This window comes from Salvelinus sp. IW2-2015, linkage group LG3, assembly GCF_002910315.2.
Source record: "Salvelinus sp. IW2-2015 linkage group LG3, ASM291031v2, whole genome shotgun sequence".
In the NCBI taxonomy this organism is placed as follows: domain Eukaryota; kingdom Metazoa; phylum Chordata; class Actinopteri; order Salmoniformes; family Salmonidae; genus Salvelinus; species Salvelinus sp. IW2-2015.
The window spans coordinates 21329022-21352849 of record NC_036840.1 but is presented as its reverse complement, the minus strand read 5'-3'; the positions used below and the strand labels follow the sequence as shown (position 1 = coordinate 21352849).

General features: G+C 41.4%; 1 protein-coding gene across 5 annotated transcripts; it reads left to right on the top strand.

Moving 5' to 3' along the window:
- Window positions 1-560: 560 nt before the first annotated feature.
- On the top strand, window positions 561-11627 carry LOC111952358 (serine protease HTRA3). Of its 5 annotated transcripts, none has more exons than XM_023970965.3 (9): window positions 562-1693; window positions 6724-6823; window positions 7073-7295; window positions 8625-8819; window positions 9041-9073; window positions 9400-9589; window positions 9714-9771; window positions 9866-9961; window positions 10211-11627. In XM_023970965.3, the coding sequence occupies exons 1-9, from the start codon at window positions 1273-1275 to the stop codon at window positions 10377-10379; spliced, it is 1485 nt and encodes a 494-aa protein (XP_023826733.1). In that variant the 5' UTR covers window positions 562-1272; the 3' UTR covers window positions 10380-11627. The 5 variants fall into 5 exon arrangements, with proteins under 5 accessions (XP_023826742.1, XP_023826733.1, XP_023826714.1 ...); XM_023970946.3 differs by having other exon boundaries at window positions 9319-9589; XM_023970955.3 differs by having other exon boundaries at window positions 563-1693; window positions 9319-9514.
- The last annotated feature ends 12201 nt before the right edge of the window (window positions 11628-23828 follow it).

The window sequence follows — 23828 nt, the reverse complement described above, 5'->3', positions numbered from 1 at the left end:
TTTCCCTTAGAGAGAGAGAGAGAGAGAACAAGAGCATGAGAGAGAGAACGAGAGAGAAAGAAAGAGAACAAGAGCGAGAAAGAAAGAAAGAGGGAGAGAGAAGTATGTGCTAAAAACAGAACCACATCTGCCATTATGTCTGTACTGGCAGGTCATCTTAAATTGTCCTTAAACGGGTACTTATAAAAACATGGTACTATACAGTATGTGTCCCAAATGGTACATAGGGCCCATAAGGCTCAAAAGTAGTCTACTATATAGGGAATAGAGTGCCATTTGGGACGTAACCATGCACTCATTCACATCCAGACTGAGGAATGGATGACTTAATGTTTTGAAAAGGGAAAAAATATAATGTGTCAGATCAGTCACTAGCTGCATGGATGCCCGTGTTGTTTGACAGAGACCCAATCATTTACATCAGTATTTCGACACTTTTTTGGCCCCCAGTATAATATTGTCCAGGTTGTGTTGCTACTGACAACAACGTTAATTTCCAAGTCTTGCATCTCAGGGTATGATGACAACGTTCATGCTAGATATGATAAAGAGTAAACCGAAGAGTTATGCGTGGTCAAGAGGATCCAACTCTCCGCTTCCTGGGGTCGCGTTTTTATTGTCAAAGACCTACTTTGCGGAGCTACTTTGGCTTAGTTTATTAATTCGACGATTTTAAAAACAAGCACACATAAAACTTGAAAAATACAAATAAAATCATCGAAGATAACACACAATAATGTCTGGGATTTATTTCCATTGTTGTCCTCTTGTGACATGGTGGTTGATCAAGATCACTTGCGCTTTGGAGGGGCAGAGCCAGACCAGACGCAACAAATGATGTTGGATCTTCAAAAAACTGAAAAAACAAAAGGCACCGCACTGCTGTGCTGAGACTCATTGGTGTTCATTGCAAATATAGCGCCAGCCAGTGCATCGATTAGACGCACAATAACGGCATATTTGGGATCAGTTTCCACTCCTTTGGGATAACGTTTCCCATTTAATCTGGATCAAGAACGGGCTGCATATGAGTTGAAAACTTTTAAGTTTTAAGAAAATCCCGGATGTCTGCCCTGCAAGCGTAACTTTATCTCGARAGTCCTGTGAAAGAGATGCTTAAAAGTGGGGAGTATTGCTCGTTGTTCAATCTTTCCAAATGACCGGCGACCGTTTTACCACGTACATGACCGTGTAAATACTTAGCCTAACATTATTTGTTATTATTTTATAGTTTTCATTTTCTCATATCTCCACTGCACTTGATCGCAAACGATGCAGGTCCTACTGTTTGCTACGGTTATTTACTATATCYTGAACTTCGTCGGGGCTGAGCCCAAACCAAAATGCCCAGAGCGGTGCGACGTGAGCACTTGCCCCAGCCCTAGCTGCGCGATGGGATACGTTCCAGACCGATGRAACTGCTGCCTGGTTTGCGCCCAGGGAGAAAGCGACCCATGCGGGCGCAAAGATGACCTACCCTGCGGTGATGGACTCGAATGCAAGCACCCGGCCGGAAAGCGGCTAGCCAAGGGCTTTTGTCAGTGCAAATTGGGTCACAAAGTTTGCGGCAGTGACGGCATTACCTATGGGAACGTGTGTCAGCTGAAGGCGCAGAGTAGGAAGGCTCTGCAGCAGGGGCTGCCCGCCATCAACTCGGTCCAGAAGGGACCATGCGAAATCAACAATAACAAAGGTAAGTCATTTGTGTCTAAAAAGAAAACACCAACAACAATAACAGCTGCAACACATAGGCATACTGTAGCTCAACATTAATCAGTAACAGCAGAAATGTATAGGCTGCATACACAGTTGCACTTCATGCAATAGACATGGATGGATAATTTAATAGATGTTTATATATAGTGCACTACTTTTTTGGGGGCTCAATGCACTATATAGGGAATAGGGTGCCATTTGAGACATAAATATAGTCTAGGCTAGAGGAATATAATMAGCAACCCCTAAACCCCTCCTTTGTCAAAAGGGGAAGACAGCAGACTGTCTGGGTCATTAAAGTTAAACCCTACAACTTTGCCCCTAGACACTGACCTGAGGCCAGTTTTGTGGTTCTCCAAATCGTTTAGTTTAAGATTGGGGGAGCGAAACTGATCACCATAATTATTCTCAGCCAGACTCCCTACAGTCTCACATGATAAAACTAATGACCAGCCACTGAATGACTGAGTTCACTTGTCAGAATGTAATGTTTGTTTTCCTGTCTATTTTTTATTAGCATTTCCTGTGTTCTTTTTTCCTCCTAATACCCAGCAAAAACAAAAGCGTTTAGTGTGAAAGAATAACACAATTATTATTATTATCATATGTGCATTGTAGTGGCCATTAGGTAAAATAAACATGACAGTAAATGGGGACAGTAGACAAAAAACATAGTTGGCACATCCTGATGTCCACTACAGAGGACATTTATTATTGTTATTTAGCTCTTATTGTTATTTAGCTCTTATATAATGTGAAAAAAATTACAGCTAGCACATTTGGTTCCTTAGAAGTGGTTGTAATGTAAGTTTTTTGGTTTCCCATTGGTTCTGGGAACAAAGCCTGACTGGTAAAATGTTTTAAAAAATGTATGTTCTGAGAACTGAAGTGAAAATGTATCTCGCTCTGGGCACGTTCATTTTAGGTTGCAGGGAGGTTCTGAGAACGTTTTACTATGGTTCCCTGAATGTTTTCCTGGGAGGTTTTATTAACATTCTGAGAACGACAATTATGTTATTTGAATGTAATTACATAACATTCGAAATGTAAAGGTTATTTGGAGGTTTTTGAATAACTTCCTTAAAACGTTCACTGAATGTTTCAATAAGACTTTTAATAAGACTGCTAGCTTAAGTTAACTGTTTTGAACTTCAAGCACAGATAGGACACATGGAAATTCATTTGCATTAATCATGCAAACACATTTATTTTTTATTGTGGCATGGCATCAGTGAGATTCAAACACTATTATATTCTGTTCTCTATCCATGTAATTCGTCTACTGCACCACCAGGATGGAGCTAGCATGCCATGGTTTATTTTAGACTTATACAAAGCTGTTCAAAGGAAACGTTAAGATCAGGTGTGGCCAGTTAGTGGGTGCGGCCATCACACCTGAACACACTTAACAAGATTAGAGGTTTGAGAGAATTTTGTTGACGCTGAGAATGGAATGTATATGTTTTTAAATAACATTCTTAGAACGTTTTTTGAATGTTATTAATGTTTTCTTGTTTTTTTTATGGAAAGTTTTCTTAAATGTTCCGAGAAAACGACTTTAAATATAACATTAAGGAAACCTGCAGAAAACGCAATGCTGAAGTACTGATATTCCCACAGAAGAACGTTGTTTCTTAATGTTCTCGGAACAATTTGAGAACGTTGCTTTAAATAGAACCATAAGGAAACCTGTAGGAAACGTTATGCTGAAGTATTGAAATTCACACAGAAGAACGTTGTTTCTTAACGTTCTCTGAACTATTTGAGAACATACCCAATGTCAAAGCAGTTTTGAAAACGTTCCTAGAACATTACCAGAAAATGTATATAATGTAACTATTTTTGAACTTTTATGAAGCGTTCCATTATAGTAATAAAAAACCAAGAAAATAACGTTATTCTGTCAAGTTAAAAGACCATTCCCAGAATGACCATTCCCAGAATGTTGGGGCAAGTTTGAATGCAATACAACGATAGGACAACAACCCTCTCCAAGCCCTAAGAAACACATGGTTGTCAGAACGTTATGTGCTAGCTGGGACTGCTCAGTAACCTCACCAAACTATTCCTGAGATATTTACCTATAGAAAAAATCTGAATATCAAACTCACAAATATAATAATTACACAATTACACACACTTACCATAAAATTGCTGGGTCTCAGGAGGTTATAGGCATTTCCTGGCCAAAGGTGACAGTTGCCTTGGTTTCCATTCAGAACTTTTTCATAATGCCATTTCATAATGCCCAAGAAGCCAGTGTTTGGAGGATATTTTGGCACGGATGTTGCAAACCGTATATGATATGATATACACTACCGTTCAAAAGTTTGGGCTCACTTAGAAATGTCCTTGTTTTTGAAAGAAACTCCGGGATGCTGGCCTTCTAGGCAGAGTTCCTTTGTCCAGTGTCTGTGTTCTTTTGCCCATCTTAATCTTTTCTTTTTATTGGCCAGTCTGAGATATGGCTTTTTCTTTGCAACTCTGCCAAGAAGGCCAGCATTCCGGAGTTGCCTCTTCACTGTTGACGTTGAGACTGGTGTTTTACGGGTACTATTTAATGAAGCTGCCAGATGAGGACTTGTGAGGCGTCTGTTTCTCAAACTAGACACTCTAATGTACTTGTTCTCTTGCTCAGTTGTGCACCGGGGCCTCCCTCTCCTCTTTCTATTCTGGTTAGAGCCAGTTTGCGCTGTTCTGTGAAGAGAGTAGTATACAGCGTTGTACAAGATCTTCAGTTTCTTGGCCATTTCTCGCATGGAATAGCCTTAATTTCTCAGAACAGGAATAGACTGACGAGTTTCAGAAGAAAGTTTTTTGTTTCTAGCCATATTGAGCCTGTAATCGAAAGCACTAATGCTGATGCTCCAGATACTCAACTAGTCTAAAGACGCCCAGTTTTATTGCTTCTTTAATCAGAACAAAAGTTGTCAGCTGCTGTGCTAACATAATTGCAAAAGGGTTTTCTAATGATCAATTAGCCTTTTAAAATGATAAACATGGATTAGCTAACACAACGTGCCATTGGAACACAGAAGTGATGGTTGCCGATAATGGGCCTCTGTACGCCTATGTAAATATTCCAGAACAAAATGTGCCATTTCCAGCTACAATAGTCATTTACAACATTAACAATGTCTACACTGTATTTCTGATCAATTTGATGTTATTTTAATGGACAAAAAATGTGCTTTTCTTTCAAAAACAAGGACATTTCTACGGGACCCCAAACTTTTGAACGGTAGTGAATATGTGTATGTTATTAGCATATGATGAGTACTGTTTACATTTTGTTTTTACTGCTCAGATCCCACGTACATTTCACTTGCCTCTCACGTCTCAGCCTATATGGCTATGTTTAAACAAGCAGGCCAATTCTGATCTTTTTCCACTAATGTATCTTTTGATCAACCATAATAATTTGGGCAACAGATCAGAATTACTCACTCTTACTTACTTCAGTCAAATACTATATCATCATATGAACCCATTCAACTTACAACATGTATTTCAACACAAGTCATCCTTGAGTTACTTCAGATAGGCCTACTACCACTTTAGACTAAACCTAAAAGGATCTCGTCATTATCATTAGGATGGGCTGGCCTTCGGGCTAATGACATGTTTAGTATCTTCAAACTGTTCTTCGATCAAAAAACACATTTTCCAGAGTCATCTCAAAGCTTTTTGGCCACCACTCAGGATAATAGTAGCCTGCAGTCCCAGATTTGTTTGTAATGTTTTGCTACTCTCGTATGGTTATTGGTGGCAAAACAGCACAAACAAATCTGGGAGCAGGCTAGAATAATAGCCGAGTTGGGTTTTTCCATGGTTACTGCCAAGATTGTGCCATTCACTGGTTTGGTTTTCTAATGCTTGGTTAGCCAACTGAAGAGGGCCAATTTGTAGCCTAGTGCTGAAATATGCTCTTCTGAGATTCCCCTTTACTTGTGTGTTTAATTCTACACTCCCATAGCCAACAATTTCCGATTGGTTAGGAGGATGACCATAGCCAAATATTTGATTTGCAAATGGATAGGATGTGCTGGGAAAAGTTCTAAAATGTAGAGCCAGATGTAGAGCCATGTAGAGTCTAAAATGTAGAGCCATGTAGAGTCTAAAATGTAGAGCCATGTAGAGTCTAAAATGTAGAGCCATGTAGAGTCTAAAATGTAGAGCCATGTAGAGTCTAAAATGTTGTTTGTTTGCTCTCTAAAATCAGCCGTGTAACCTGAATGTTTATACGAGCCAAGGCGATCTCACACACACATACGCAAGCATACATGCATGCACATACACGCACACACACATAGCCAAGGCAGTCTAGTCACAGGAAACCACGGTCGGCTGAGGAGAACGAACGCCAGCCAGCGGAGCAGACCGCCATGTGCTGGAAATAACCGACCGTAATTAACATTAGTTTACTGCAGCACGCCACACACACAAACCCACACACTCACGCACAGGCCACTGAGGCGTTTTCATGGCCCTGAAGGAGCGCAGCCCGGCGAAACTACCCAGCTGTTTTTAGACCAAATTACTGAGGTTTCATGTAGGAAGGGGTGGAGTATAGGAAACAAATATTGCAGGGTATTACAAAGGAAGTTCACCTAAGAACCTGTACTTGTCGGACAAAAAAAAAATGTGTTATTGCTATTTTGATGTTGTTGTTGCTGTTCTTGTGGCTATTTTTAAAGTCAAGTTTTTACTGACCACTTGATCAAACCTGAAAACACTCCTGGCCCCAGTTACTCTGTGACCACTTTTAAGCAGTGCATTTAATAAAAGCGTTATACAACAATATTAAGGCTCATACGTGCTTATAACAAGTTATACATCATTATATGTGGATGGTTTAAGTAAAGCGTTTCCAATATATATTTTTTTCTGCACGTAAGGTTGCAGGTAACATGTTAAGAAGCAATAGTACTATTGTTAGAGAGGTGATAGTGTAGAGGAGGGACTGTGTCATATTATTAACATGAGTAATTCTTCCTGCTAGTATAGGTACTTCACACCCCACCAGTCCCAGGTACAAGTTTAACTTCATAGCCGACGTGGTTGAGAAGATTGCGCCGGCTGTCGTCCACATTGAACTTTTCCTCAGGTACCGTGTGTTTGTGTAGGCAGACTCGGACACAATCTTATGTCGTAGTACAGTGTGTGTTGTGTCTGTAAAGTATGTGTAATGATGGTTGAACCAAAGATAATCATTTTTTATCACATATAACTTACTGGTAGTAACTTCACAACAGTGTAGCTCTTATGTAATCTCTCATCATAAGCAATAAACTCAAAACACATCACAGGAAACTCTTGTCTTGTTGTTGTTCTATCTTGACCTCTTGACCCCCAGGCACCCTCTGTTCGGCCGGAATGTCCCTCTGTCCAGTGGGTCAGGCTTTGTGATGTCAGACACAGGTTTGATAGTGACCAACGCCCATGTAGTCTCCAGCACCAGGCCTGTGTCGGGCCGTCAGCAGCTCAAGGTCCAGATGCACAATGGTGACGTCTACGAAGCGACCATCAAGGACATCGATAAGAAGTCAGACATCGCCACCATCAAAGTCAACCCACTGGTGAGAGGAGTGTCTCAGGATTGGGGTCAATTTCGTTTCAATTCCAGTCAGTACAGGAAGTACACTGAAATTCCAAATCCAATTGGAATTGAAATGTTGTTTACTTTCTGACTCCCTATTGCGTAAGAGTCAGACAAAAGACATGCTGCTTTTTTGTTTTAGGCATGTTCTTATGCATAGGCCTATTGTCAAATCTCGACCTATTGTTCATTGTAATGAGACATACAACAACAATGTTTGTGGTTAGAGGAAGACTGACACTGTATTTTTTCAAATGAAACCGTCCAAATACTATGTTCTGGTTCACATAATAGCTGTAAATGTATTCTACAACAAGAAGGTCTTACTGTTAAAGACAGGGGGAATAGGAACAAAGAAACAGCAAAGAAAATAAAAAAGCAGGGGGAATTCCTGTACGTTAATGAGTTGAATAGCTATTTGATGGATGTCATGAATGTCTGAGGTCACAAATAGTTATGACTGATGTCATATCCTGTTTGTGATAGGATTAATCAGGCGTGGTGAAACACAGTTCAATTTCCCCCTGGGTGTAGCTGAATGTTTTAGGCCCAGGTGCATAGTTTATGACACGGACCCTACCACTTTAGGGATAAGTAGGGGGATTTTAAGATGGGCCAGTCAACCATATTGCGTAAGTGTTCAATCAACGAAAGCCCCTAAAGTCCCCAAAACGATGGATCGGCCTACAGAGAGAAAGACAGGGAAACGTGTGAGCAGTGAGAAAGACCTCAAAGAATTCCTACACAGCCCGGTCCCTCTCTCTTTAACTCTATTTCTGAATCTCACATCACGATATGAGTCAGAAACATGTATTCTAGTGTCAAAATGTACTACAAAGTTTAAAAAGGATAATTAATATACAAATATTGAAAGCATTTCATGAGACAACTAAAAATATTGTCTCAATTCCGTTGTGTAATTTATTGACAGTCCCTAACTAGCCCCAGAGATAGGCTATCTATTCAATGTCAAACCAACTTTGCCAAGGTTGCACACCAGCCAGCTGAAGCTAATTGGTGAAAGAAGTTAGCTAGCCTAGGTGACTTCAAGACACAAGTTATCTGGAAGGGTTAGTGACTGTAACTGTGTACTGAATGTACAAACGCTTGCCACATGCAAACACACAGACAAGAGGCACCCAAATTAACCCGCCCCCCCCAGACAACTCTCGTTTGTTGTCAGTCATGGCCGCTGCTTTTCTTAATGGCCAGGCCGAAAAATGATTCCAAATCAGGAAATTCAGCCCCCCTTTAATTCTTCTCTCCGGCCCTCTCTCCCCTCTCTCTCTATTCCCTTCCTCCCTCTCAGAAAAAGCTCCCGGTGCTGTTGCTAGGCCACTCGGCCGACCTTAGACCTGGTGAGTTTGTGGTTGCCATTGGCAGCCCCTTCTCTCTCCAGAACACGGTTACCACAGGGATCGTGAGCACTGCACAGAGAGACGGGAAGGAGCTGGGCATCAGAGACTCTGACATGGACTATATACAGACGGACGCCATCATCAACGTGAGACAATCAATTCACTACAATTTAGCTTAACTTTATTTAAAGAGCAATTATAGCAGACTACACTTATAACCAACTCAAAAGGCTGTCCAGCTGTCTTGTTTTGACATTTTAGAAGAGGGCATGTATGATCATGGAGATCAAATACACAGACAAATACATACACATCCCATTGATTGATTGAATAATTGAATGATTTATTGTTTTTGATATTTTCTCAGTATGGAAATTCAGGCGGACCTCTTGTTAACTTGGTAAGTGGTATGTCAGCCCCCAACACTTTTTCACAACCTTCACTGTGATAATATTGAGTAGAAGCAGTAGTGAGACAGCCATAGAGCTTTTTAAATACACTAGTATGAAAGTATCCCAAAGATGGCCATCTTTTTGGTCACGTTACCAGGATGTTAATGTCCATTGTAGTGTTCTATTTAATTCAATGGAGCCCGCCCTGTTCTAAACCCCTAATAACCTGTCACCCTGTATTGTCTGCCATCAGGACGGGGAGGTGATCGGTATCAGTTGCGATCCAGTTCCTATTCGTAACACTCTGTTAAGTTGTTTGTCTGACTGCCACCAGGACGGGGAGGTGATTGGCATCAACACTCTAAAAGTGGCTGCTGGGATCTCCTTCGCCATCCCTTCTGATAGGATCACACGCTTCCTCGAGGAATCCATGGACAAGCAGAGCAAAGGTAGGCCCGCACATCCCCTCCCCTCTGATAGGACAACACTCTTCCTCAACGAATCAATGGACAAGCAGAGCAAAGGTAACTATGTCTGAGATAGCCAGACAGCTATTAACTACTAGTATGATCACATTATAATTCAACAAAGGCAAATTATGTATTATTATGTATGTTAAAGGCAAATTATTGTTTTTTTCTTTTAAAGAAGTGAGATCATTGAAGAAACGTTTCATTGGAATAAAGATGCTCACCATCAACCCAGCGTAAGTCTTATACAAGCATGACACTCTGCAATACTACAGTTACCAATAATAGTGTGTTAAACTAAGACAGACGTTTCTAATTCGTCTTGTGTAGGCTGGTTGAGGAGCTGAAGCAGCAGAACCCAGACTTCCCTGATGTCTCTAGTGGGATCTACGTCCATGAAGTGGTGCCTCACTCTCCTGCACAGAAGTAGGTGGCCTCAGTCAAAGCTACCATACACTGTGCAAATAGCATAGTTTCCCTGAGAAGGGTCAAGGTGACTTTGTATGGAAATTCCGCATGGACTATTTCATTACATCTCTTGGTTTTCTTAAAGGAGTAATTTATCACTCTCTTTCATACTTTTAATATCTTTACCCACGTGTCTCTCTTTTGCACGTTAGCCTTTCTCGTCTCAAAATAATGTGTTTTTACCCTCGTCCTCCTTTCCACACACAGAGGTGGTATCAGAGACGGCGACATCATCGCGAAGCTGAACGGCCGTCCTCTGCTGACCACAGCTGATCTACAAGGGGCGCTCACGGAGGAGACAGCCCTGCTGCTGGAGGTCAGGAGGGGCAACGACGACCTGCTCTTCAACATCCAGCCCGATGTCATTATGCAGTAACCCAGTAACCATGAAGACATTGACCAGGAGTACCGTGTTCGAGATATATTTCTATCGGGAACATTCTGTAAACGTTAGAACGTCACTCATGAACATGCTCCCAGCTGTTCAACATCGAGCCAGACGACGTCTTCATGCAGTAATCACAGCAACCGTGGTGTGGAACCCGGGAGACTGAAAAAGTATAATGACCAAACAAAATAAAACAAAACAGAAACTCTGGTTGAGAGCCCTATACACTGATAAAGCTGCCCCTATAGTCACTGACCTGAGGTCAGTTTGTATTTGTTTTGGGAGGGTAAACTGATCCTAACTCGGTGCCTAAAGGGTGACTTTTAACTACTCAGAGCCCAGGGGAGAACGATCAACAAACAAGTCAAGAAACAGAAAACTTTGTTTGTTGAAACCTTGATCTGGAAACGATAGAGACTGACTGACCCTTGCTTGGTAAATCCAGCCAGAAAACTCCCTGGAGTCTGGATGCATTTAGGACTGAATGTTGGAACGCCCAGCGAAATGAAACACTTGATTTTTATTATTGTTGTATTTGTGTTTTGTATCATCTGTCTTTGTCAAAGCACACCAGCTGTTTTTTGAGACTCACTTACTCCCAATGCAACCTATCATTGGTAAGACAAGTTTAGCATGTAGTTAATTCAAAGATGTGTCCATTGTTACACTGCTTTTATAGCCTTTTTTTATCTGTTGACCAGAACTTATTTCTGTACATGCGAGTACAGTAGCTATGTGTCCAATGCTTTCCGTTTGAAACCATTCCGTAACCAACTGTGAATGTTGTTTTTTGGTCAGTGATACGTTGAAAGAAAGACCAGAATTTGGTCGGAAATGTTCAGTTAGAAGTTGAAAGAAAGACCACATTTTTATTCAACTGGTAAAATGTAAGCAAATGTCTGTTTGAATCTCACTGTTACTGGATTCTTGATGTCTTCTACTATCACCGACCCATTGGGAACACTTTACATTAATGTCCTAAGGGTTTATAAAGGGTTTGTAAAGGTGTTATAAGCAGTTTTATAAACACTTTACAATATTGACCTGTGCTTATAGCATGAATAAATAAATTCCCTTTACAGTCAGTTACTTATATCTTAATCATCATGACTTAAGAACAGATTGAATGTTTACAAATCTGGATTCCTTACCAACAGACTATGTCAATGGGAGTGATTGTTTTAGTTTTTGCTACTTTTATAATGTGTATAAAATAAAATAAATTGCTCTATAGGACGTTCTTGCGTTGGATCCAGTGAGACGTGTGTGAATACATGCGTGTGTGGGTGTGATTCCTTTGACAACATTCTGCTGTACTTGGACATGGTTGACGAGGAAGCTAGGAATGTTTACTGCTTCAGGCTGTAAGGAGCTTAGCCTTGTTTAAGTACAATCAGGTTATTGTGGCTGATATATATATATATATACAGACAGACAGAGAAGGGGGCATACTTTTCCATCCTCCACCCGCACAATCAGTCATGGGGTAAGGTGAAGATGTATTTATGTCAAGTTAAGGGTCCTAAAAATAGTCATACAGTTTTCCTTGTCTTGTCACAGGTCATAAATGTATGTCTCATGTCCTAGGAGGATGTCTGTAAGGAAACTGGGAGAGTTTGATACACCATTCACTTCCATGGTAGACTTGACCCATATTCTGGTCCGCCAGAGAGTCTGAGTATTGTTGGCTAATCTCCTTAATGCAGCTACTGCTAAGTTAGCTCTGTATACAAACTTGACATGTTGCTATGACAGAAAGAAAATTCAAACAATGATTTAATTGCAACTCATATCTAAGTGGGTGCTTGTGCTGGCCCCTTTTTTCCCCATTTCTGATATGATGGATTGTTGGCTCCAAGGACCCTTTGATTTATTTCCCTAAGAGGATGAGTTGAGCATCTTGGAAGTCTTGCGACTAGCTTGGAAAGACAGTACCGGGCAGTATCGAAGAGTCCTCACTGTTGCTCGATTATCCTATTTTTCCAACTTAATTGTTGAAAATAAGAACAATCCAAAATGTATTTTTGATACTGTCGCAATGCTAACTAAAAAGCAGCATTCCCAGAGAGAGGATGGCTTTCACTTCAGCAGTGATAAATTCATGAACTTCTTTGAGGAAAAGATCATGATCATTAGAAAGCAAATTACGGACTCCTCTTTAAATCTGCGTATTCCTCCAAAGCTCAGTTGTCCTCAGTCTGCACAACTCTGCCAGGACCTAGGTTCAAGGGAGACACTCAAGTGTTTTAGTACTATATCTCTTGACACAATGATGAAAATAATCATGGCCTCTAAACCTTCAAGCTTCATACTGGACCCTATTCCAACTAAACTACTGAAAGAGCTGCTTCCTGTGCTTGGCCCTCCTATGTTGAACATAATAACGGCTCTCTATCCACCGGATGTGTACCAAACTCACTAAAAGTGGCAGTAATAAAGCCTCTCTTGAAAAAGCCAAACCTTGACGCAGAAAATATAAAAAACTATCAGCCTATATCAAATCTCCCATTCCTTTCCAAAAAAAATGAAAAAGCTGTTGTGCAGCAACTCACTGCCTCCCTGAAGACAAACAATGTATGTGAAACGCTTCAGTCTGGTTTTAGACCCTATCATAGCACTGAGACTGCACTTGTGAAGGTGGTAAATGACCTTTTAATGGCGCCAGACCGAGGCTCTGCATCTGTCCTCGTGCTCCTAGACCTTAGTGCTGCTTTTGATACCATCGATCACATCATTCTTTTGGAGAGATTGGAAACCCAAATTGAAAGAAAGATATCAGTTTGTCTCCGTGGATGGTTTGTCCTCTGACAGATCAACTGTACATTTCAAGGTTCTGTTTTAGGACCACTATTGTTTTCACTAAATATTTTACCTCTTAGTGATGTCATTCGGAAACATAATGTTAACTTTCACTGCTATGCGGATGAAACACAGCTGTACATTTCGATGAAACATGGTGAAGCCCAAAATTGCCCTAGCTGGAAGCCTGTGTTTCAGACATAAGGAAGTGGATGGCTGCAAATTTTCTACTTTTAAACTCGGACAAAACAGAGATGCTTGTTCTAGGTCCCAAGAAACAGAGATCTTCTGTTGAATCTGACAATTAATCTTGATGGTTGTTCAGTCGTCTCAAATAAAACTGTGAAGGACCTCGGCGTTACTCTGGACCCTGATCTCTCTTTTGACGAACATATCAAGACTGTTTCAAGGACACAGCTTTTTTCCATCTACGTAACATTGCAAAAATCAGAAACTTTCTGTCCAAAAATGATGCAGAAACATTAATCCATGCTTTTGTCACTRCTAGGTTAGACTACTGCAATGCTCTACTTTCCGGCTACCCTGATAAAGCACTAAATAAACTTCAGTTAGTGCTAAACATGGCTGCTAGAATCTTGACTAGAACCAAAAAATGTGATCATATTACTCCAGTGCTAGCCTCTCTACACTGGCTTACTGTTAAGGCTAGGGCTGATTAAGGTTTTACTGCTAACCTACAAAGCATTACATGGGCTTGCTCATACCTATCTTTCCGATTTGGTCCTGCCATACATACCTACACGTACGCTACGGTCACAAGACGCAGGCCTCCTAACTGTCCCTAGAATTTCTAAGCAAACAGCTGGGAGGCAGGGCTTTCTCCTATAGAGCTCAATTTTTATGGAATGTTCTGCCTACCCATGTGAGAGACGCAGACACAGTCTCAACCTTAAGTCTTTATTGAAGACTCATCTCTTCAGTAGGCCCTATGATTGAGTGTAGTATGGCCCAGGAGTGTGAAGGTGAACGGAAAGGCACTGGAGCAATGAACAGCCCTTGCTGTCTCTGCCTAGCCGGTTCCCCTCTCTCCACTGGAATGCTCTGCTTCTAACCCTATTACAGGAGCTGAGTCACTGGCTTACTGGTGCTCTTCCATGCCGTCCCTAGGAGGGGTGCGTCACTTGAGTGGGTTGAGTCACTGACGTGATCTTCCTGTCTGGGTTTCGCCGCCCCCCTTGGGTTGTGCCGTGGCAGAGATCTTTGTGGGCTATACTCGACCTTGTCTCAGGATGGTAAGTTGGTGGTTGAAGATATCCCTCTAGTGGTGTGGGGGCTGTGCTTTGGCAACGTGGGTGAGGTTATATCCTGCCTGTTTGACCCTGTCTGGGGGTATCATCGGATGGGGCCATAGTGTCTCCCGACCCCTCCCGTCTCAGCCTCCAGTATTTATGCTGCAGTAGTTTATGTGTCGGGGGGCTAGGGTCAGTCTGTTATATCTGGAGTCCTGTGTGAATTTAAGTATGCTCTCTCTAATTCTCTCTCTTTCATTCTCTCTCTCTCTCTCTTTCTCTGAGTACCTGAGCCCTAGGACCATGCCTCAGGACTACCTGGCCTGATGACTCCTTGCTGTCCCCAGTCCACCTGGCTGTGCTGCTGCTCCAGTTTCAACTGTTCTGCCTGCGGCTATGGAACCCTGACCTGTTCACCAGACGTGCTACCTGTCCCAGACCTGCTTTTTTCAACTCTCTAGAGACAGCAGGAGCGGTAGAGATACTCTGAATGATCGGCTATGAAAAGCCAACTGACATTTACTCCTGAGGTGCTGACCTGTTGCACCCTCGACAACCACTGTGATTAGTTATTATTGGACCCTGCTGGTCATCTATGAACATCATTGACACATTCTGGCCATGTTCTTTATAATCTCCACCCGCACAGCCACAGAAAGAGGACTGTCCACCCCTCATAGCCAGGTTCCTCTCTAGTTTCTTCCTAGGTTCTTGTCTTTATAGGAGTTTTTCCTAGCCACCGTGCTTCTACCACCTGCCACTGCTTGCTGTTTGGGGTTTTAGGCTGGGTTTCTGTACAGCACTTTGAGATATCAGCTTGATGTAAGAAGGGCTTTATAAATACATTTGATTGATTTGATTCTCTCCCTGTACCCGGTGAATAGGGCTATACTGTAACTGCAGATCCATTGTTTATGAAGTACAACTGCTCAAAAAATAAGGAACACCAAAATACACATCCTGAGATCTGAATGAATGAAATATTCTTATTAAATAATTTTTTCTTTACATAGTTGAATGTGCGACACAAAAATCACACAAAAATGATCAATGGAAATCAAATGTATCAACCCATGGAGGTCCTGGATTTGGAGTCACACTCAAAATTAAAAGTGGGAAAACCACACTACAGGCGATCCAACTTTGATGTAATGTCCTTAAAACAAGTCAAAATGAGGCTCCAGTAGTGTGTGTGGCCTCCACGTGCCTGTATGACCTCCCTACAATGCTTGGCATGCTGCCTGCTGAGTGGCGGATGGTCTCCTGAGGGATCTCCTCCCAGACCTGGACTAAAGATCCGCCAACTCCTGGACAGTCTGTGGTGCAAACAGTCTGTTGGTGGATGGAGCGAGACATGATGTCCCAGATGTGCTCAACTTGGATTCAGGTCTGGGAAGAGGGCGGGCCAGTCCATAGCATCAATGCCTTCCTCTTGCAGGAATGCTGACACACTCCAGCCACATGAGGTTCTAGCATTGTTTTGCATTAGGAGAACCCAGGGCCAACCGCACCAGCATATGGTCTCACAAGGGGTCTGAGGATCTCATCTCGGTACCTAATGGCAGTCAGGCTACCTCTGGCGAGCACATGGAGGGCTGTGCGCCCCCCCAAAGAAATGCCACCCCACACCATGACTGACCCACCGCCAAACCGGTCATGCTGGAGGATGTTGCAGGCAGCAGACGTTCTCCACGGCGTCTCCAGATCTGTCACGTCTGTCACATGTGCTCATGTGCTCAGTGTGAACCTGCTTTCATCTGTGAAGAGCACAGGGCGCCAATGTGCGAATTTGCCAATCTTGGTGTTCTCTGCAAATGCCAAACGTCCTGCCACGGTGTGGCTGTAAGCACAACCCCCACCTGTGGACGTCGGGCCCTCATACCACCCTCATGGAGTCTGTTTCTGACCGTTTGAGCAGACACATGCACATTGTGGCCTGCTGGATGGTAATTTTGCAGGGCTCTGGCAGTGCTCACCTGCTCCTCCTTGCACAAAGGTGGAGGTAGCGGTCCTGCTCTGGGTTGTTGCCCTCCTACGCCTCCTCCACGTCTCCTGATGTACTGGCCTGTCTCCTGGTAGCGCCTCCACTGCTCTGGACACTACGCTGACAGACACAGCAAACCTTCTTGCCACAGCTCGCATTGATGTGCCATCCTGGATGAGCTGCACTACCTGAGCCACTTGTGTGGGTTGTAGACTCTGTCTCATGCTACCACTAGAGTGAAAGCACCGCCAGCATTCAAAAGTGACCAAAACATCAGCCAGGAAGCATAGGAACTGAGAAGTGGTCTGTGGTCACCACCTGCAGAACCACTCCTTTATTGGGGGTGTCTTGTAAATTGCCTATAATTTCCACCTTTTGTCTATTCCATTTGCACAACAGCATGTGAAATTTATTGTCAATCAGTGTTGCTTCCTAAGTGGACAGTTTGATTTCACAGAAGTGTGATTGACTTGGAGTTACATTTTGTTGTTTAAGTGTTCCCTTTATTTTTTTTGAGCAGTGTATAACAACCTTATTGGGTGTGCCTCGACTAATAGTCTTCTCAGTGTGAAATCTCTCTTGGATCACATAAAACAATAAAATGATTTTAGTCTGGGTTCAGTTTTCCCCCATCAATATTGACTATACGACTTAGGTCATTGTTTATCCATCTTGCTCAAGCATAACCCTCCTGAAACCCTTTATGAATATTATCATCACAATAGGGTGTTGACTTGCCCCTCAACTTCACTCTTAACCCAATGAGTAACCAATCACCATTTGGAACTTGGAACAGATCCCCCAAGGAGTAAGGAACAGCCAAGGAACACGTTTGGTTTAAAACTTTGTGATTCCAGAAACGATTTCCAGGTAAAAGCTATTAAAAAGAAACTCAATCTATTCTCCATCCTGCTTCAGTTTGAGTCGCTCAAACAAAGAGAAGAAACCAGGGGCCATATGTATCAAGCGTCTCAGAYTAGAATAGCTGATATAGGATCAGGTCCCTCCTGTCCAAATAATCAAATTTATTATGACCTAAAATGCAAAACTGATGCTACATTAGCACTCCTATGCTTTCTCAATACAGGTCCTTATTCCAGAGGTTGAAGCATTGAAGAAAGTCCAGATAGAAATACATCATGTTGAACAGATAATATTCTTTGTCAGAGAGCATAATCTATCATGTCTACTCTATAAATTACATTTCTATCTGCAACACTAACATTTCAGCCTTATGAACATGCACATTTCGGTTTTGCTGAGTGTGTACATTGGAATGTTTACTCAGACATACAGGAGATTTGTTGGTGGTTAAGACAATGAGATATGGGTGATTCTACAGAAGTGGTGCAAATTACAGTCCCACCCAAAAAAACAATGGCGAAAAAAACAGTTATGTCTCCAATCTTAAGACATTTACTTACATCATGACATGTTCTAATTCAATCCAGGGTAATAACAAACATCTTGTTAAATTAATATAGTACAAAGTCATTGTTTGTACAGTTATTTCTATTGAGAGGTGGCTGTCCGAAACCCTGACTCCTAAACTTCATGTTTGAAAATAAAGCAATTCATGATTTGTCATTTTTTAACACAATTATAACATCTTGAGTTGTACTATTATTACATTATTATGATTTTTATTTTTATTTTTTTTACCTTCATTTAACTAGGCAAGTCAATTTACAATGACAGCCTACAGGGGAACAGTGGGTTAACTGCCTTGTTCACGGGCAGAACAACACATTTTTTACCTTGTCAGCTCAGGGATTCGATCCAGCAACCTTTCGGTTTCTTGCCCAAAGCTGTGACCACTAGGCTACCTGCTGCTCCTACATTGAAAAATACTGATCTAACAACATTTTTATATCTTTCTCTTAAAAATGCTGTCCCACATTTTGATGTCACTACCGAAACACACACTTTAAAAGACTGTAGAATGAATGTGCCTTAAGCTACAACCCTACAAATACCACCAGGTGATGTGATTGCACCCTCTCCAGCATGGCCACGTGATGAGTAGTCTGTCTGAAAACATTTTGGAGAAAATTAGGGAGCAAGTTGATAAATCTTCTTTTTAAGAAGTATCACTACCGACCGAACATCTAATATATCAAAAAATATTGTAAAGTATGGTTTTGGGAGAAAGAAAAAAAAAGAAAAGCAAATTTGTTGTCCATTAAAATAACATCAAATTGATCAGAAACACAGGGTAGACATTGTTAATGTTGTAAATGACTATTGTAGCTGAAAACGGCAACATTTTTATGGAATATCTACATAGGCGTACAGAGATCCATTATCAGCAACCATCACTCCTGTGTTCCAATGGCACGTTGTGTTAGCTAATCCAAGTTTATCATTTTAAAAGACTAATTGATCATTAGAAAACCCTTTTGCAATTATGTTAGTACAGCTGAAAACTGTTGTTCTGATTAAAGAAGCAATAAAACTGGCCTTCTTTAGACTAGTTGAGTATCTGGAGCATCAAGCAATTGTGAGTTTGATTACAGGCTCAAAATGGCCAGAAACAAAGAACTTTCTTCTGAAACTTGTCAGTCTATTCTTGTTCTGAGAAATGAAGGCTATTCCATGCGATAAATTGCCAAGAAACTGAAGATCTCGTACAACCCTGTGTACTACTCCCTTCACAGAACAGCACAAACTGGCTCTAAACAGAATAGAAAGAGGAGTGGGCTTTTCTTTCAAAAACAAGGACATTTCTAAATGACCCCAAACTCTTGAATGGTAGTATTTGCTGGGATGTACATCTGTCCAAATGAAAGATAGCCAGCCACATGCTAGCTATTTAGATCATTTAAAGTTCAAAATAAGTCAAAATTGTGCAAACCGAAATGGTCTCAACCGAAACAATTGACACAGTAGAGATGTAGAGATCCATTTAAAAGTTACATGCTCCATACTCTACTAACTGAGCTACAGAGGACCACCATATACAGTTGAAGTCGGAAGTTTACATACACCTTAGCCAAATACCTTTAAACTCAGTTTTTCACAATTACTGACATTTAATCATAGTAAAAATGCCCTGTCTTAGGTCAGTTAGGATCACCAGTGTATTTTAAGAATGTGAAATGTCAGAATAATACTAGATAAAATTATTTATTTCAGCTTTAATTTCTTTCATCACATTCCCAGTGGGTCAGAAGTTTACAAACACTCAATTAGTATTTGGCATTGCCTTTAAGTTGTTTAACTTGGGTCAAACGTTTTGGGTAGCCTTCCACAAGCTTCCCACAATAAGTTTGCCCAGGTTTGTAGGCCTCCTTGCTCGCACATGCTTTTTCAGTTCTGCCCACAAATTTTCTATAGGATTGAGGTCAGGTCTTTGTGATGGCCACTCCAATACCTTGACTTTGTTGTCCTAAGCCATTTTGCCACAACTTTGGAAGTATGCTTGGGGTCATTGTCCATTTGGAAGACCCATTTGTGACCAAGCTTTAACTTCCTGACTGATGTCTTGAGATGTTGCTTCAATATAGCCACATAATTTGCCTTCCTCATGATGCCATCTATTTTGTGAAGTGCACCATCCCTCCTGGAGCAAAGCACCCCCACAACATGATGCTGCCACCCCCGTGCTTCAAGGTTGGGATGGTGTTCTTTGGCTTGCAAGCCTCCCCCTTTTTCCTCCAAACATAACGATGGTCATTATGGCCAAACAGTTCTATTTTTGTTTCATCAGACCAGAGGACATTTCTGTTTAAAGGCACTAGTCAACTTAGTGTATGTAAACTTAGTGTATGTAAACTTCTGACCCACTGGAATTGTGATACAGTGAATTATCAGTGAAATAATCTCTGGAAACAATTGTTGGAAAAATTACTTGTGTCATGCACAAAGTACATGTCCTAACCGACTTGCCAAAACTATAGTTTGTGAACAAGAAATTTGGGGAGTGGTTGAAAAACGAGTTTTAATGACTCCAACTTAAGTGTATGTAAACTTCCGACTTCAACTGTAGGTAGTGAACAAGTGCACACTTCCGGAAAAAGTGTTGAGTCTTGAGTTAGATACATAGCCACCAGGGGGGCTCCAACCCTCCAAGAGCCCAAACATCTATTTGGCCAAAACATAGATATCTATAATGTGCTATACTGTACGGTATGGGACTGTACTGTAATGTACTGTACTCTCCTGTACTGTAAACAAGTTTACTCTACTTGAGTTTCTTACAATTGAAGAAAGGGCCCATGGACTCTTAATCTAGTTGCATTGGTCTTGAGATCACTCAACCAKATTAATTCGGTCTTTACCCTGTCATGGTCTCAACTCACTGGGTCTGGATATTGGGACCAATGTCCTGGTATAAATCTTGGTCTTGGCTCCTGGATATTTCCTTAGTCTTTGGTTTACAAACCATAGACAACCCAATTTGAAGAAGACAATGCTCTCTGATCATTGGCTGATCACTCCCAACCCATAGGAATCACCATCCAGTTGACTACTTTTAAATGGTGGAAGCCCTCAATTGCAATGTCCATGCTAAAACTGGTAATAACCATGATGAGTCCTCCATTTATCTCTTATTTTGCCTAAATAAAGATAGGTAAAGTGATAATCTAAACATCTAAAAACATAATTAATTAAATGCATAAGTAATTCAATCAATCAGATTCATACAACCAACATTAAACATTTTACAGAGAACAATAGAGATTATATTTCTCTAAATTCAATGTAAATGTTTTGAAAATCAGGTTAAAAATCATGTTTTTGCTATTTTGTTAATTTGGTATGCAAATATATATTTGTTAATGAATCTGTAATAGAAAGTTAATCAAAATTATAACTACTGTGAATGGTTCTCTCTTTACTGCAACTTGTTGATAGATTACATTCATTAAATTACATAAATTACAGTGGGGTGGTATGTAATCTGGTATGCAAATACAAACAAAGTGTGTGAGTAGTATATATATCTACCTGACATATCCTGAAAGTTTGGGAAAAATAGGATACCCCCAATTTGCCCCACTTCTGTAAAATTACCCATATAGGCCATGGTAATACTAGCCTTTCAGCCCAGTTCCTATAAGTCTTGGCACAGAACGAGGCACAGAGCGAGGCAGCCCCAACCTCAAACCCCAGTCTGTGTGGGTAACTGATGAATCCAATATGGATGTTGGAGCCATGTGATTTAGTGTATTGCTCCGTCATGGATATATAATAAAGTATTACAGAAGCATTCCTATACCCCAGAATTTAGATTTCCAGACTGTGTCGAAGGAAAGCTAGTTTTCAGATGGTTCGATCATGGTTTTTGCAACATCGACTTTGTATGTTTGAGTCTCGCATGGGAGTACCTTTAATGAACTTAGTATACTTAGTATAACTTATGGGCAATGCCAAAATAAGGAGGATGGTGTTATAACTTTATAGCATCAATGATTATATATACTGAATCTATGAACTTAGATACAATATACTTAAACTACAACTTGAACCTAATCTGGGTAACTACCATAATAGGAGTTTGACAGATTATAAAACACTGTTTTTCTCCATCCTGAGAATCTCCATGATGACAGAAACAAAATATAATCAGATAACAACCATACTGTTGACTTTGGCTCACCAAACCACAGATATATCTAATAAATGTATCACTTCACTTCTCATTTCACAATCCGCCCAATGAATGATAATCCTCTGCATTCTAAACTGCCATATTTTATGACTCAGAAGGAAAATTGGCAGAAAACTTAATTGACATTTTAGTTAAAATGCAAGCTAGCTAATATGGGGTGGGAAAGTCAGTGAAGTCAGTGGAAAATGTCCAAAGGGGATCATAGAGCATGTATTTGGGAGAGGAGAGTTGAGGCCAAAGATCCTTCCCACATAAGAAGGCTTGCATCTCCTGTGCAATTGGTCTTGGTTTGGCTCTCTTTCTTGTAACCCTAAGTGTGTGTGCGTGTGTGTGTGTGTGTGTGTGTGTGTGTGTGTGTGTGTGTGTGTGTTGCGTGCTGTGCGTGCGTGCGTGCGTGCGTGCGTGCGTGCGTGCGTGCGTGCGTGCGTGCGTGCGTGCGTGCGTGCGTGCGTGCGTGTGTCTCATCTCTGTCAGCTCTAATTTTAAAGCCAACGTACAATTTAGTGTATAATAAATAAATGCTGGAAAGGACTGATACTATAAATGGCGAAGTGCTTTTACTATAGTGTATACAGGCTTAACTCGCTGGTGTCACTTTAAAAATAAGTGTTGATAGATTCTGCCTCTCTCATAGAAGGACATGGTCCCAGCGCTAGAGATACAGATTGACTCATGTTTAGATTTCTCCTTAAACTGACCTATGAAAGTGTGAGTGTTTTGCAATTGTGGTTAAAGAGAAAATAGATATAAAAAGTCATGTCAACATCGACCTTAGGAAATGTAAATGCAACAGAGTTGAGAAACCAACATGCAAGCGGTGAAACTAACCGACAACAAAGTCTCACTTTTCCTGCATATGTGATGAATATGTCTCACTTCTCCTGCATATGTGATGAATATGTCTCACTTCTCCTGCATATGTGATGAATATGTGCAACAGAGTGGCGCAGCGGTCTAAGGCATTGCAGTGCTAGAGGCGTTACTACAGACCCGGGTTCATTTCCGGGCTGTGCCACAACCGGGCGTGGCATGGAGTCCCATAGGACGGCGCACAATTGGGCCAGCATCATCCAGGTTAGGGGAGGGTTTGGCCGGAGGGGCTTTAATTGGCTCATCGCGCCCTAGCGACTCCTTCTGGCGGGCCAGGTGCCTGCAGGCTGACCCCGGTCGCTAGTTGAACGGTGTTTCCTCCGACACATTGGTGCGGCTGGCTTCCGGGTTAAGCTGGCGGGTGTTAAGGAGCACGGTTAGGCGGGTCATGTTTCGGAGGACGCATGACTCCACCTTCGCCTCTCCCGAGCCTGTTGCAGTGATGAGACAAGATTGTAATTGAAATTGGGAGAAAGAAAAAAGGAGGTAAAAATGTAATAAAATATAAGAAATAGACTTAATCTCAGGTCAAGACAAACAGTTCATTGATCCAAGAGAGTTAAACAGGAACAGGAAATTGTGGGTGGAATGAGAGGAAGTATAACTTCTGTGATGCTGGAAGAGGTTCAATTCTTGGTGCTTTCAAGACAACTGGGAACCTGGGGAAAAAAGTAGGTGGAATCATGGCGTCATTGATCTTTAGGTCGGAAAGTCAGAACTTTAGAAAGATGCCAGAGTTTCCGACTTGGAATTACAAACTTTTTCCCCCAGTCAGAGCCTATTTTTTTTCCGTGTTCCCAGTTATTTTGAACACGGCAAACGTGGAGGAATGAGACCACAAGGCCAGAAGATGATTGGAGATCTTCTGAGGGTGGTAGATGGTTGTTTATGTGTGTTTGTATTCTAGCTAGATGAAAGTG